General features: G+C 36.3%; 1 protein-coding gene across 3 annotated transcripts in view; it reads left to right on the forward strand.

Annotated features, from left to right (window-relative positions):
* OCA2 (OCA2 melanosomal transmembrane protein) overlaps window positions 1-16196 on the forward strand; it is a 208874-nt gene that overhangs the window by 172419 nt on the left and 20259 nt on the right. For all 3 annotated transcript variants that reach the window (XM_087938439.1, XM_087938438.1, XM_087938440.1), the window contains one exon: window positions 1878-1971. In XM_087938439.1, the coding sequence (XP_087794565.1) occupies window positions 1878-1971 (94 nt within the window). The remainder of the gene's footprint in view (window positions 1-1877; window positions 1972-16196) is intronic.

Consider the following 16196-nt stretch of genomic DNA (forward strand, 5'->3'; position numbering starts at 1 on the left):
TGTCTGTGTCTGGAAAGTTCTGGTTTTTTTCCCCACGGTCTGACAAATGTGAAGCCAAGTATAAGAAATAGTATATAAGGGTGTTTTCTAGCCTTTGATCGGTTAATACAGCAAAATCCGCAACTATATTCCCATTCCCAGTCAAGTAAAATCCATTTGATCCATTAGTGGCTTTAGAAAATGATCTCAGAGAAATAAAATTAGAGAATAATTTCAAACACTGGAAAAAACATCCAAAGATTTCCAAATTGAGTGTGTGAATGGGATTGAAGCCTGCACAGATTACAAAGAGGTGAGGGTTTTTTTTAAAGATGTAATAGGGTTTAATCTAGGATTTAAGGATGATCCAAAAGAAGTATCATTTCTTTCTGTTCAGGTATAGTTATGCTGAGTGTGAAAATTGGGATGAAATTAACATTTGAAGAACATCGTATTTTGCTTCATTTTTTAAGTCACAGTCATAGCTCTCTGACAGCTTCAGCATTATAATATAAAGACCTATTCACACATGTACACAAAATCCATGTTGACATTCTGAACTGTACAGGCTTTAGTTGTGCAAAACACCTAATGTTTTTCTACTTCAGTGAGTCTCAATTTCTTAAGTAAACAATGGAGAGAATGCTCTAAGGTGTCTTTTTTCCAGTTTATAGAGGAAGAACACTCAAATTCTGCTCAGTGACAACAGGATGTGAAAAACCAAACCAAATTGGATGTACAGTAATTGATTTTCGGTTACTGTTGGGACTAATCCCATTCTGAAACTGTCACAGACTTATCACAGTTATAGTTCGCCATGGATAATCCATTGCTTATCTCTGTGTTCACACACTGTTTCTCCATTTTAGAAAACATTGCCACAGCTTACCTTTCTAGGCTTTTGCTGTATTTCGTGCCACAGTTCCCAAGTTTCCAGGGTTGTCTACAGGGAGGGGATCTAAAAGTCAAAGTGATGGCCGTAACAATGAAGCCCACCCTTTTTTGCATACATCACAACAGACACATCTGTGAATTTATTATATTCTCTGTTCTTGTCAAAATCATGGCCTGCCCCTTAATTCAGATTACATTTTGCTCAGTTTACTGCAATCTATTACTAAAAAAATGAAACAACATTTAGATACAGCTCATCAGAAGTTTAGAGATTGAAAACTGATTATTTTTCATTAATTTAGAAATTATCTTTCACTAATATATTGCATATGCAATATTGCAATTCTTTAGAAATTCTATGATTTTTACATGTATGCATTTTTCTCAAGAGAAGGTCCTTAACCTAAGAAGGGAAGGAAATTATGGAGTTAAACATTGCAACCTGTTAAATTTTCAGCATTCTTCCATTTTGTGGCAGAAGGATAAATTCCTGATTTCCATTCGTATGTGTACCCATATGTGTGTGTTTGTAGGTTTAAAAGTCTCATTGTATAAGATACAATGGGTATCTTATGTTTTAAAGATACTTATTGTGCTACTGTTACATAACTTTCTAAGGAAATAAAGGACTCCCCTCTGTTTCCATTGTTCCACCTGTCAATAGTGATGCCTTTTTCTGATGCTTTTCATTTTATCTTAATGTTACTTTCCTGAATTTGAAAGAAATAATCAGCAAATTGCTTTGAATGCCTCATCTTAACAACACAGTGCCATCGTTTTTTCTTTCTCTCACTGCCTCTTGTCTCATTCACAATAGGAGCACAAAGACAGGCTGCATTTGAAAAGGTGCAACTGTTTATAGGCAGGGAAGTTATTGTTCTGTCAATTTCTTTTCAGGTGGATGTGAAATGATGACTCTCCTTTCCTCACTTACATTTAGTCTAGAAGTAGCAAGACCCCAAATATCTGCTCGATTGTTTTACTTGTTATTTATTGAATTGCAGGTAATGGAACATTGATTGGAGCCTCTGCAAATGTTGTTTGTGCAGGTATTGCAGAACAGCATGGCTATGGCTTTTCTTTCATGGAATTTTTCAGGTAAGTTTTAGACCTGACACTCCTCTGGTTTTGAATTTTTGTATTTCAGAGATCATTCACTAATTTAAAAATATAAATAAAAATGATGGAGAAATCTACATAATTGACAGCATAACAAACAGAGTTAATGAAATGGGTCTCCATTTCAATAACAAAAAAAATGCATTTTGTTGATTATTTCTTAACAAGTTTGTATATAGAAATGTTGTGACTCGGAGGTTTGAGCCTGCTCTGTTAGAAGACACAGACTTGAGCAATGAGGAAGAGGAGGATTTGGCCTTGAGGTTTGAGCCTGCTTTGCTGGAGGACACAGACTTGAGCCATGAGGAAGAGGAGGATTTGGCTCTGAGGTTTGAGCCTGCTTTGCTGGAAGATTTGGAATTGCCTTCCTCCCCAGGACCTTCTTCCCTGGTTGTGCCTCAGGTGTCAGCAGATAATCAGGAGAGCGTAGCGGAGCCTCTGGCTGAGGATCAAACTGAGGAATGTTGGTTTGATGCGAGGCAAAGATGCAGGCATAGGCGTGAAACGCAATGCAGAAGGAAAGGACAAATCAGGGACTGAGATGAAAGACTGACACGCCCCTTAGGGAATAAAAGTGGGCGTGTTAGCTCTGGATTCTTGTTTGGGACAACTTGTTAATTTGGCAAATTCTGCGTGTGGCGTTTGCCTGTGATTTATGTTCTTGCTTTATTATCGGACTTGGCAGGCAGCTTGTGGGAGACTGCCAAGGACTTCTCCAGCCAAAGGAATTTAACCCTGTCGTTACTGGTCTTGTTTGCTTGTTTATATTCCTTTGGAAACTTGGACTCTCACCTCGTGGGCACAGGTGAGACATAACATAGAAACATAGAAAACTGTCAGCAGAAAAATACCTAATGGTTCATTAAGTATGCCCTTTGAGTTTATGTGTGTTTTATGTGGTGAGGAGCTGGCTGGTTTAGCATTAGACTGAAGACATCTGTCTGAGTATCCGATTCCAGCTGGACAAACACATTGAGCAAAACTCCATAGCTTTCCAACCCCTGGGTATCTTCCTGTTTAATCACTTCCTAAGGCAAGGCTAAGCATCTGTCTTCCCTGCCAACCCAAAGTCTCTGTTCTGTTTGTCACATACTTGTTGGGGAAGAATGTCCTGCTTGATTCATTCGACAAATATAACATTAGATAGAAAGAACGTAGAGGGCCTACAGTCTGAAGCAGAGCTGAAGCCACCTGAACACATTATTTGTCCCTTCTTCCTGTCTTAATTTTCCCCATCACCAGGACTTTTGTATATTCTTTTTCCCCTTATCTCATTTTTGCCCCAACTGATTTGATGCTACAAAAATAATCATAAACACCCGCCCTGTTCTGAAATTCCTGGTTTTGATTTTTTGTTTCCTGGAAGGCTCTCTTAATCATCTCATTTCTCATCAACAAAATATATTAAGCAGAATACCTGATTTACATTGATTTAGTGATGTGAGCTAGAGTAAAGTCATCACTTGGTTGATCCAAAAAAAGCAGAGTCTGAACTTGTGGAAAAATACTGGGAAGAAAAAAAAGCAAGAGCTAGCCTGCCTCATCCTTGCATTGCTTGGTGTAGATCTTTTCTTGCTGTTTGAGTGTGACTGGAGATGAGAATTGCTGCAAACAATAACTCAATACATCCAGATACTATCATTTGCCAGCAAGCTGGAACATTGCAATGGTGGCAGGATAGGATTTTGGCAATAAGTCAGCACATTTTATGCTACTATAGTTTACAGACAATTTGAGGGTGGGTAGGAAACATTACTAATCTGAATCCAACCAAGTTTTTAAAAATGTTGTTATTCTTTTTTAAAAAATAATATTGTTTTATAGTAGAAAATAAAGTACAAAACTGTAAAACAAGCAAATAAAATAAAACAAAAGCATAACCCTACCTCCCCCAAAAAACCTGTACAAAAAATATTATTGCACATATGTACAATGAGAAGATAAATTTGACCAATCCTAACTCACCCTGTTCTCTTCACAATGTTAATTAACTTTCATTGAGCTGTAAGTGATACTGCTTAGCAAAATTTAATACATAATGTCATTTTCTATATGCTTAATAAGTATGCTCATAATTACAATGAGTTATTGTCTTAACAGCACATACCACAAGGAACAGATTTCAAAGTGATATAAAAATTGATTAACTACATAAAGTAGAAGATTTTTTTTTTAATGAAGGGCAATTTTCATTCAACCACAGATAGATTGTACCATACTGAATTTGGCCTAATGTTTAAGAAACACCATGAGTTATAAGCACAATGTTCAGATTATATTCTTAGTGATTGATGACTGAAAAAATAATATTTCATTCATTTGCTCAGATTCAAAAATAATGAGTGAAAGTTGTTATAAAGTTATTTTAAATGTTGATCTAATGCACTGTTATAGCATATTTTCAGCATGACTAAAAAATCCTCCTATAGGAAACCAGTACCTAGAAATATTTGATGTCATTTTATGTAAAGACTATTGAAAACTACTAATCATTATGAAAATATTGTTGTGGTTAACAATAGATACTTTCCACTCAATCTCTTGTTGCTATAACAAACAATTTTTTTTAAAGTCAAAGTATTTACTTATCAGGTTTAATGTATTATGTAGCATAACAGAATAACAGGGTTGGAAGTGACCTTGGAGGTCTTCTACTCCTACTCTCTGCTCATCCTATACCATTTCAGACAAGTGGTTATCCAATCTCTTCTTAAAAACTTCCAGTGATGGAGCACCCACAACTTCTGAAGGCAAGCCATTCCACTGATGAATTGTTCTGTCAGAAAATTTCTCTTTATTTTTAGGTTGGTTCTATCCTTGATTACTTTCCATTCACTGCTTCTTGTTCTGCTTTCAGGTATTTTGGAGAATAGCTTGACTCCCTCTTCTTTGTGACTCCCTCCCTTAGATATTGGAACACTGCTATCATGTCACAATTACACCTCATCCTTCTTTTCATTGAACTAGATATACCCAATTCCTGCAGCTATTCTTCATATGTATTCTAATCATCTTTGTTGCTCTTTTCTGCACTCTTTCTAGAGTTTCAACATCTTTTTTTATATCATGATGACCAGAACTGGATGCAATATTCCAACGATGGTCTTACTGAGGCATTATAAAGTGGCACTAACATCACATGATCTTGATTCTGTCCTTCTGTTAATGCAGCCTAGGACTTCATTGGTTTTTTGGCAGCTGTTGCTGGCTCATATTTAAGTGACTAGGACTCCAAGATCCCTCTCACAATTACTATTATTCAGCCAGGTACCACCTATTCCCCACCTATTCCATACCTGTGCATCAATCATCTATCAATCACCTGTCTATCTGCCTGTCTATCATTTATCTTTATGCAGATATTCATTTTTTGCAAGTTGTACTTTAGTGTATAGTGTACTCAATCACTATTTCAGTATTTCATTCTTTAATTACTTGTTAAGTAAATAAAAAATAATCCTTGAATAACTTCCCCACCACCTGCCCTCCAAAGAAGAATAAACACTTTGCATAAACTTGTGCCAGACTATAATAACAAAGGGTTGTATGTAACGTGATGTAAAGAAACTCTAGAGACAGACTTGTTCTCTTCCTTTACATGTTCTCAAAATCCTTTAGTCCTTCACATGTCCTTAAAATCTTCCCCAAAACCAATTTTGAAGAAAAACAAGAAAGGATTGTAAAAAAACAACAACAGATGTAACCTCCATCATAGAAAAAAATCACCTCTATTCACAAAAACTCACCACTTTATTCATCCTGATTAGATTATTGTGAACTGAATTACTGCTGTATGCTGTCTTTTTCTTGAATTAAAGGTATAGCCTTTTTCCTCTAAACTGAACATTTTCGTCTAAAATGACATTTTATTTTAGACTAGGGAGTATGCTGAAGAGAACTTGGTTATTCTGCACTGAATTGCAACATTGTGATGTTTATTCCTTATTTTGTAGGAGAAAATATAATTGACATAATGACATTTTGCATTTAATTAGTGCTGCAATTACTATGTTATTTTTAATTTTTTGATAGAAACATATAGACTGAAATGATATTATTGTGATATTTAGAGTTGCCTTGAGAGTAATTTATATCTATTCATATAATAGTGGATACTATTCTATCGAGTAGGAAGTCTTATATCTAAAACGGGATTTATAAAGTCCTAGAGGCTTGACACTCTGAGAAATCAGCCCCAAAGCACCAACCTACTATTACAACCATATGGCATCAATGTAACACATAAATCAGCTAAAGCGCTCCAAAACATCCTAAGTAAACAAAAAGACCTAGCAGCCCCAGGTGAAAAAAGAGGAATCATCTACAACAAAGACCAACAATCAAGAAGTAAACAATACCCAAATCAACAAACTACCATTGCAGGCAAATAAGATAACAGTATACAGCAGTCTAATCATGCAGCCACCAAGACCACTCCCACTAACATTGACAGAGCAAGCCACTAGTATATAAAATGAGTGCAACTCTCACTCCCTTCTAATACTGATGATGTTTCCTAGAAACATCTGTAAGAAAGAGACCACCAAGGACCCCATAAATCAGTCATTAGCAGGCTCATTGATATAAGTTTTTTAAAAAAGTATCTAAGGTGAAGGAAAAGGGCAAATAACGTCCCCCAACCTTTGGGCACCAGGGATTGGTTGAAGGTGTAGGAAAAGGGCAAACCAGTGTCCCCCAACCTTTTGGGCACCAGGGATTGGTTCCAAGGAGAGAGGCTTTTCCACAGATTGGAGGGGCATGGTTTTGCATGGTGCCTGCAAACTGCAGATAGGGCTTCACTTGTTTGTGTGGCCCAGTTTCTGGCATGCCATGGCCTGGTGCTAGGGGTGGGATTCTACCAGTTTGGACTGGTAGAATGGTTCTATAGACCAGTTGTTAGGATTCTGCGTAGTTCAGAGAACTGGCAAATCGTGCCACTGGCTGGCCCCTGCCCTCCCCTCCCTGCCAGTCACTTCTTATCTTTCATGTGCCCATCCAACTTGCCCCCATTGTGCCTTCGCCTAAATTTTGTTAAGTTGTTATTTTTCCTCCCTCCCAATGATCAGCTGTTCCAACTATCAGCTGTGCTGCACAATTTTGATTAGCTAGAAAACAGGAAATCGTGGGATTTCTTGCTTTCTAGCTTATCTAAATCACCGTTGTACTGCTTTGCCTTCACCCAGGAGGCTTCTCTGAGGCCCAGTCAGGGGTGGTATTCGGGGGATTGGGGGGGGGGGGAGAAGTAGCTTGAGAGCAGAACTGAACCTTCCATAGGTTTCCATAAGCTTCTATTTTTCAGTGCAGACTCAGGCAGCAGATTGCAGAAAGGTAGATCTGTAAGTGAATCTGTGATTCTGCAAGCAACTTAATCTGTCTGCCTGCTTTGCCTGGTTTTGGGTAGAAGTTGCTCTTTTTCTAAATAAAACATTCAATATTTATACAAATATTTACAATATTTACATACAAGCCATGCCCAGCCAGTCATGTGACCACCAAGCCACGCACAGTCAGCAACCCAAGCTCACCCAATCACATGACCACCAAGCCACACCTACAAATTTTAATCTCACCCTGCCTAGTGTCACCCATGGACTGGAAGTTGGGAACCCCTGCCCTAAACAATACTTTGCCATTACACACCTATTAACTGATATTCAGAGAAATGAAACAGTCAAGGAAGAAATAATAATCTATTCAAAGAGCAATAAAAAAAACAAAAAAACCCCAATCATAGTTGGCAGGACAAATCTACCTCATATATACAGCCAGCAAATTACACTTCCTCATATACTGACAATCCTATATAGACTGCTAGTGAAACATCTGCAAGAAGAAAAGCAAGATCATGGTATATTATGAACCAGTAGGTATTTTGAGAAGGAATCAGAAACTAATCATTCATAGCATTTATCAGAAGCAGCAAAGTATCCTAGATAGAATATTTTAATTATTATTTATTTATATTCCATCTTTATTATGTTTACAAATAACTCAACACTTCTTCCTTCTCCTATTTTCCCCACAGTAACAGAGATAGGTTAGGGTTAGGGTGAGACAGACACCCTAAGACTAGACCACCCAGCTGGTTTTCACAGCTAAGGTGGGATTTGAACCCATGGCCTCCTGTTTTCTAGCTTAGTGCCTTAACCTCTAGACCAAGCTGGTTTTATTGCTGGTCATTGGGATTTTCTCTTCACCAAGCTCTGGATGCTGAAGATGTGGAGTTTGGAGAGAGAGTCTTGCAAGGATGACCAAGGATTGTCAAAATTGGACAACGATACTCTTATTGTATTGGCAATAATCAGTAAAGAAAGAAGATGCAACTGATACCATAACTCAGCCAGTTGCTATCTGTGGGATTTGAGCACCATTGATCAAGTGACCTTGCTTGCATCTTCACACCCTTCAAACTGGTACTAAAATTCTACCCTGTCAAGTAGGAAGCCTTATCTAAAATGGAGTATTTACAACTGGTTTTCAAATATCCTGCACAGGATCATGCGTGCCTTCCAATGTGTACAATTAAAATTAGTAGCAGAAAATCATGGCAGAACCATCCATGTTTCTGTTCCTATTTAATTTGAGAGTACTCTTCCTGCGGCTACTTCTCAATGGACTCTAGTCAAATTCTAGTTGATTGGCCATTTGATATTCAAAGGTCAAAAGGTCCAAAAATGACGTCATATCTTTGTGATGCAAGTTTCATAATTTTCATTTGCGTTATGCATTTAAGAAAGGATGATATTTGCTTTCCAAGGGCACAACCCTGCTTTCATTATATGACTCCCCTTGCAGCCAGATGGCTCTATTTGTTTTGGTCAATTATAATTCAGATACATGCTGCACTGTATGATCACATTGAGAAGGTGACTCAAATTAACAAAAACCCTCAGACCTAAATCACAAAACAGACTGATCTTAGTTTCACAATTAAAAAGAAAGTAGTACTTTTTATATCAAGAAACAGCAATCAAACTTTTTTTTTTTCTGAACCTATAAGCCACCACACAAAATTTGGCTACCTTTATGTAACTCAATCTGTCCATCCATTCAGATTTAAACTGGCAAGCAAAAATATTGTAATGTCTTGATAACATTGGTAGGACTTTAGAAATGAGGCAGATAACAGAGTTTAGGATGACATGCTATTTAAATTCAACAAAGGCAAGGAGAAATTCTAATCCAAATAGATTCTTCTTTTTCTCACTACTGCAGGCAAGAGATTACATTATGCTAACTTGGAGGACCTAAACTTGGAAACTTGGGAATGGTTAATACACCGGTTTCAGAAAATAATAAGTTCTATTCAAATTCAAGTTAAGCCACCATTTATCAAACCTGAAAGGAGGTTCCGTAAATAATGCTATTCCCAAACTATTCAGTATATGAATGACTGGATGTTGGCTATTCAGGAAGAAGCATTGCTTTTGTATTAAGGACATTCCTTTGAGAAGACAAGAAAAAAAAATGGATTTCCTGCACATTACTTGCTATCTAGTTAATAGAGGTTCCTATAGGTTGGCCATGTGGCATATTAACTTGATTTTAAGCCTTATGTAGAAGCTGGGCAACTCCTCCCTGCCCCCCCACCAAACATAAGAGAGAAATCCTGACCCTGAGGTAATATTCAGAAGGCTCTGACCAATTCTGGAGAACCAGCAGCGGAAATTTTGAGCAGTTCGGAGAACCAGCAAATACCCTCTGACTGGCCCCACCCTCATCTATTTTCTGCCTCCGGAGTTCCAGCTTAATCGGCTGGGTCTTCTTTTGTTGCCCTGCACAGGAGAACAGAGCTGGAAATCAGGTTACTGGGATGGGGAGGGAATGGGGATTTTGCAGTCACCTTCCCCCAGGAGTGGGGAGGGAATGGAGCTTTTACAGTATCCTTCCCCTGCCATGCCCACAGAACTGACAGTATTTTTTTAAAAAAATCCCACCACTGTCCTGACTACCCAACATATTTTCCTTACAATCCTGCTGGTTTCAGCAGCTAGCGTGTCTGCTTATACTGACAGTTCTTATTGCATTTGACACAAAAGGATTGTCAAATGGAATAAAGAAACTCCAGGTCCTTTCAGCCAACTTCACATACTGTGGATTCATACAAAGATGGACTTTCTGTCTCTGAACTCTGGGAAAATTTTAGAACAGATCATAAGGCAATCTTATGATCATCCTAAGAACAATGTAGAGATCCATAAAATTTTGCAAATGTTGATGAAGAATAGTTTTATCAGAGTGGCATTAATTTTTTAAAAAAATGGATAACCATTAACAGATAATTAGAATTCTGTAGGCATCATATATCTTGATTTCAGCAAAGCTTTTGATAAAGTACTCCATGATATTATGACTAAAAATGCAGACTAATTACAAAGAAATGGATACCTATCTGGCTAGAATTGTATCTGTCAACCTGCCAACCCATTCTAAAGAACAATAAAATGTTATAATTTGAATGAATTGTAATGGAATATCAGTGGAATATTTTAATGATTAATTCTTAACAGCTTGCTTGATATTTGGAATTGAACTTGAAGAAGAACTGAACAGTACTGAACTTCTATTTAAATAAATCTGTAATTCTATAAGATCATTTATCTTCCCATTTCTTATATTTCTTATAACAAATACGTCCTTTTGCTTAAAAAGGTAGGATCAAAGAATAGGAACAGATTGGGGATGAAAGGTTGCTTCCATATTTTCCAAGTTTCAGAAAATAAGTTTTAAATGTGGATTTAACACAGTAGATACTCTGTACACTATACTGTCCTAGCCAGCAATAAATTCAATATTTATTCAATATGTGGCCACTGAACATTATTTGATTTGCTGATGTTTTAAATTGTCTTAGTTGAAAAGCTTATTTTGTTTCAGTTTTTCTGAATGTCCATTGTATTAAAACCTAGAGGTTTTTAAAAGTACCTATGTATTAATTTAGTTATTTTTATTTATTAAATTTATTTGCTACCTATCTCGTATAAAAATGGATAGTTTACAGCATTAAAGCATTAAAATCCTAACAGATAAATATTTTTAAAACAATAAAAATGGAAATCACAATCAAAAGAAAATTATAGTTAAAACCTTGGAGAGGGAGGGGACAGGACTGGTGGGGGGTATTTCCTCTTAATTCATCAATCTTCTCCAATGTGATGCTTCCTTGTTGGGTCCCCAGCCATCTGGCAGAGCCAGGTCTTCAGATTCTTGTGGAAGGTCAGGAGGGTAGAAGTCAATCTCACCTCAGGAGGGTCAGATGTTCCAAAGGGCAGGAACCATAGCAGAGAAGGCTCTTCTGGTCTCCACCAGCCACAACTGCTTGACTGACAAGGCCTGCAGCATGTCTCCTTAACCAGCATGGGTAGATTGGGCCAGTCCCAGTGGGGTGAGCTGATTCCTCAAGTAATCAAATTAAAACTTTTTTGCCATATATGAAATCAAGAAGTGTGCAATATAAAATGATATCAAAACCAGAAAATTATAAGAAATGTAATCATTATACCAGCAAGTATTGTTCTCAGTAAGAATAATAAAAGACTTTCAGGACAAAGTCAAAATTATATTTTTAGTTGGCCTAGGCTTTGAAGTAGTTATTTTTAAGTATCTCCATGCATATGAATCAATATGGAGCTAGGTTACTTTTGAAGCTGTTACTTTCCATGATAGTTTGTGGATGTTAATTAACACAGTGGAAGATATATCAAAGCTAACTTGTAAATATCTTACCTCATGGAACTTAATTAAAATTGCAATTAAGATACATTTGTGTTTGGATGTTTAAGCAAATGAACATATCATCTGCAAATATATTTATTACTGATGTTTTGTTTTATATTAACTCCTTCAGCATTCATATTCTTCCTAATCTTCTGGGCTAAAACATACTGTATATAATAAAATCAAATATATAATGAGAAAGGGCATCTTTTTTAGCTCCATTTATTTGAAAGACATCCACGTTTAATCCATTAGTGCTAATTACTGCTAGTGCTGTTGAATATAACTGATTAATTATGCTGATGAAGTGTTCAAATCCCATTTCTAATTAAAAAAACAACTTTACACTCGATCAAATATTTTAAAGACATTTGAAGATAGCAGAGAAATCATGAGGTAATTCCGTAGTCTTTACTATAATGCACTATATTTAATACTTTCTAATGGAATCTATTATATATACATTGTAAATATCTATATTGACCAAAATATCTGAAATCACTTAAAATGTATTTTATTAACCAATAAGGCAGCAAGTTTTAAAATCATGTATACACTGATACACTGATATGAATCAGTGAATACACTGATATGATGACATGTTGAAAATGTTCGTCAGGCTTAAGAACAAGCAGAAGTTGGTGTGTTAGCAAGAGGCAGGATCTTGATAATACCATAATATTATGTAGATTAAAAAAACCTTTGTAATATTCTGATCTAAAACTATTTAAACCTACAGCAATGTCGTTTTAAATTGATTTCTATTAGTTCTTATTTCATCTGATGAGTTTCTGATCTCGTTATCCTCAGAATTGTTAGATGTATAAAGACTATTCTATAAGTACATTTTGCATGTAATTTTACTTAGACAAAGCGTTCTTATTAATTATATATTCCAAGTTATTTTTATTCCTAACTCTAGAAGCTAGTAATTTTGGAGTGTGATTTCCAAATTTTTAGTATCTACATTTCATAAGAATTCGTGCTGACTTCTTCACTATCTCAGGCTAATAATTCTTCATATATTGAAATTAGGTCAGCAACAGCAGCATTTTCACTTTCTGATGTTTCTTTTATATCCCTTATTCAGGTTATAAAATATTAAAGATAATTGCAAAACACAACTACCTTTAAATATTTTATAGAATGAGGGCAATGTTTAGTTATTTGGTTTCTTTCTATAGCCTGCTGTGCTATAGTTCTCTGTGTCTCTTCTAGAGCAGTGTTTCTCAATCTTCGCCAGTTGAAGATGTGTGTGGATTTCAACTCCCAGAATTCTGGCCTAGGTTAAGAAACACTGTTCTAGAGAATTTCCTATTTCTTTGGAGAAGGTTTGTGGAAGGGAATGGAAGAGAGATGCCATAGTTGCTTGAAATTTCCCAGCCTTGGTCATCTTTTGGCTGAAGCAGTTTTTCTCAACCTTGGCAAGTTTAAAATGTGTGGGACTTCAACTCCAAGGATTCCCTATCTAGCATAGGAGTTTTGGAAGTTTAAGTCCACATGTCTTAAATTTGCCAAGGTGGAGAAACACTAAACTAAAGGATGGGCATAATCCAACATATAAAATAAATTGACATGGCTATTTCAATTACTTGGTAATGGAGAAATACATTAGACATACTCCTCACTTGATGACCATAATTGGAATTTTGAAATTTTGGTTGTAAGTCACTGTGGCCACTGAGCTGGTTATTCCGTGACGCAACTTAATTTTATGACTATTTTCACAATAGCTGTATAGAGAGTCACCATGATTGTTAAGTGAACCATGCAGTCATTAATTGAACTGTGTGGCCCTTAAGCAAATTCACCGTATCCAATAGGAATTTTTGCTGTTTTCTGTCAGAAAATTTTAAAAATGTTGTAAATTGTGATCACGTGACTGTGGAACTGGTCATAAGTAGGAGCCTGTGTCCAAGCACTCAAAATGCAATTGCTCGGGGGGAGGAGGGGCAGTTATAAGTTCAAGAACATGTCATAACTTTTTTTGACTCTGCTGTAACTTTGAATCATTAAGTGATTGGTCATTAAGCAAACACTACCTATTATGTTGATAAATAATGTCCAGCCTCTACTAATGAAACCTATATTAATGAAACCCATATAAGACAAAATCCTTACTATTTCCTGTCAAATGGTTTGTCATATCAGGCTGGTCTAAATATTCAGTTTAAATTTATCTACCATGGAGATAATTTCACAGCCCAGTTATGGAGAGGTGGATCTACTTACATTGTTCATATAGTGATGTAATCACAGAATTTTGTAACACTTGACTGGAACTCATGTGAATCCATTTGTCACTTTGTCATGTATTATGTCCCAAAAACACAAGAGAAGGGAAAAATCTTTCTCCACAAAAAGCACCACGTATTTCTGTCAGTAACTGTATCACACTTTTAAATCACCAAACAAAGCTGGAGAATGTTTCCTTGGCTACTGCATAGGATTTTGAAAAGTGTTACTGCCCATCAACATCTAATCTTGTCATATTTTCCTTTGATTTTCAAAATAACTTTATATGGTAAGAAAGAAAGTGAACGTTGTTCTGTAGCCTTCAAAAATTGGAACTACTATAATACACTATGAGCAATTTTATCTATGGTATTGCTGATTTAATTGCTTAATCTTTCTGTGTCTTATATGTAGGGTTGGAGGAAGAAGTGTGATTTATCTCCTGACAGATGATGCTCTTGTATATTCTTAAGTAATAAATATTTTAGTACAAGCTGCAGCTACTAAGAATAGTTGAAAACTTTTGATGTGGCTAGGGAAATCTATTTGAAAACAAATTAAATCTGTATTGTAAATATGCCAATATCTTTATGAACTTGCATGGCATATAGAACTTGTTCAAAACAGAAAATCTGTTTTCATGTACACATAGCTATGTGTTCATACAGATCTGAAAATCTGTCATACATTTGATAAATTACATTGCCATGCAATAGGAGATGCATCAAAAGCTCCCTTAGTGCCCATGAATAATGCTTCAGACATAAGGTTTTTGTTAAAAAATACTCTCCCTGTGAATTTTAAGCCTTTTCTTTTAGCTAAGCCATTTTCTAAATTTGGTACAGCACAAATGTTTCAAGATGAATGAGAAGTTCCTAAACTGAGATTAAAGAGAAAACCAGAAAGACCGATTTCTGTATCTGGCTAGTTGCTTGCTTTTATAACACGGGAGCAATTTTCTTGAGATAAGAGTATTCTTTCAGTTGTAAATTTCAGTGTAATCAATAGGGGGAAAAAGACAAGAAAAAGGAAAAAAAAGAAGTTAAACAAGATTAAAATCAAAGTGTTAGAAGTCCTCACATCATATACATGAAAGCAAAGGGTTTTTTCAGGTCTCACTGATAATCAGTTGATTTGGCTTCTTATATTCTCAGTTTAGTACTTCTTGTCCAGTAGTTTGACAACAGAGCAATATTTACAGATCTGTGACAGTTTTTACCTTGCAAATAATATTGAGATCTAAGAGTGGCACCCTAGTGAACTTTTGTTCCTTGTAAAGCACCTTAATAAAAAGATGAATTGTATTGAAGAAAGCACAGAAAATAATGCTTAAGCTTCCTTACTCACTAATTTTCCATTGACTGTTCCTTATTCTCCCTGATTCAAAACTTCAAAACATCTAATACCCAGTACCTCTGTTTGGAAAGGGGTGGTTTTGTGTGTGTGGCCTACACCCGCATGTGCGGACAATGGTGTATTAACTATTAAGCAGCTTAAGTACGTGCTTAGGTGACCAGCCCCAAAGGGAGCACCACCAAGTTGAGAATATAGCTTCATTTGTACAGTGTGTACAAAGGAGGTGGGGGGCACCAAGATTTGTCAGTGCTTATGTGAGCCTTAATCTGCCACTGCCTGCACAAGTAAAGCACCACAGTCTCACCTGCTCAGTTCCCAATGGTCTGCAGCCCGGGACTGGGGACTTCTGTCTTAGAGGCTTCAAAGGGTGAAATAGGTTTCTTCAGTCTTGCAGGTATTAAGCATTTTTCATTCTTGGCTCCAAGAGTGGCAGTTCAGGTGGCATTACCTTGTCAAGCTTCTCTGTGTGGCCTGGTCCACTCAATTATTGAATATTAAAATGCACAACTAGTCTTTTTTTTGGTTTTCCTCAGTTTCTATTTGAATGTCAAGTTGTCTAACATATTTTAAAAGGTCCATTTGGCAAAGAAGAGATCTTATTTCTTAATTCATTGACAGTCCTAATTCATCTTGTTAACAAAGCTGGTTTTGAAGGAAAGTGCACTTCAAAAGATCTAATAGATGATTAATGTTTCTGCAAATGAAATGTGCTTTCCTTACTTTAACTTGCAATTCTACATCTTAATATCTAGTATATTGACTCCAGCTGACAGAATTTGGCACCCAGGCCATTCAGGAATGATTTGGGAACTTGAGAATAATAAGATTCATAAAGCTAATGATTTCTATGGAGCCTCTATGGCATTTTCCTCTTTTTGACTCTGCACTAGGGAAAT

Source organism: Pseudonaja textilis, chromosome 8, assembly GCF_049901715.1.
Source record: "Pseudonaja textilis isolate UNSWEBS1 chromosome 8, rPseTex1.2, whole genome shotgun sequence".
Lineage (NCBI taxonomy): Eukaryota > Metazoa > Chordata > Lepidosauria > Squamata > Elapidae > Pseudonaja > Pseudonaja textilis.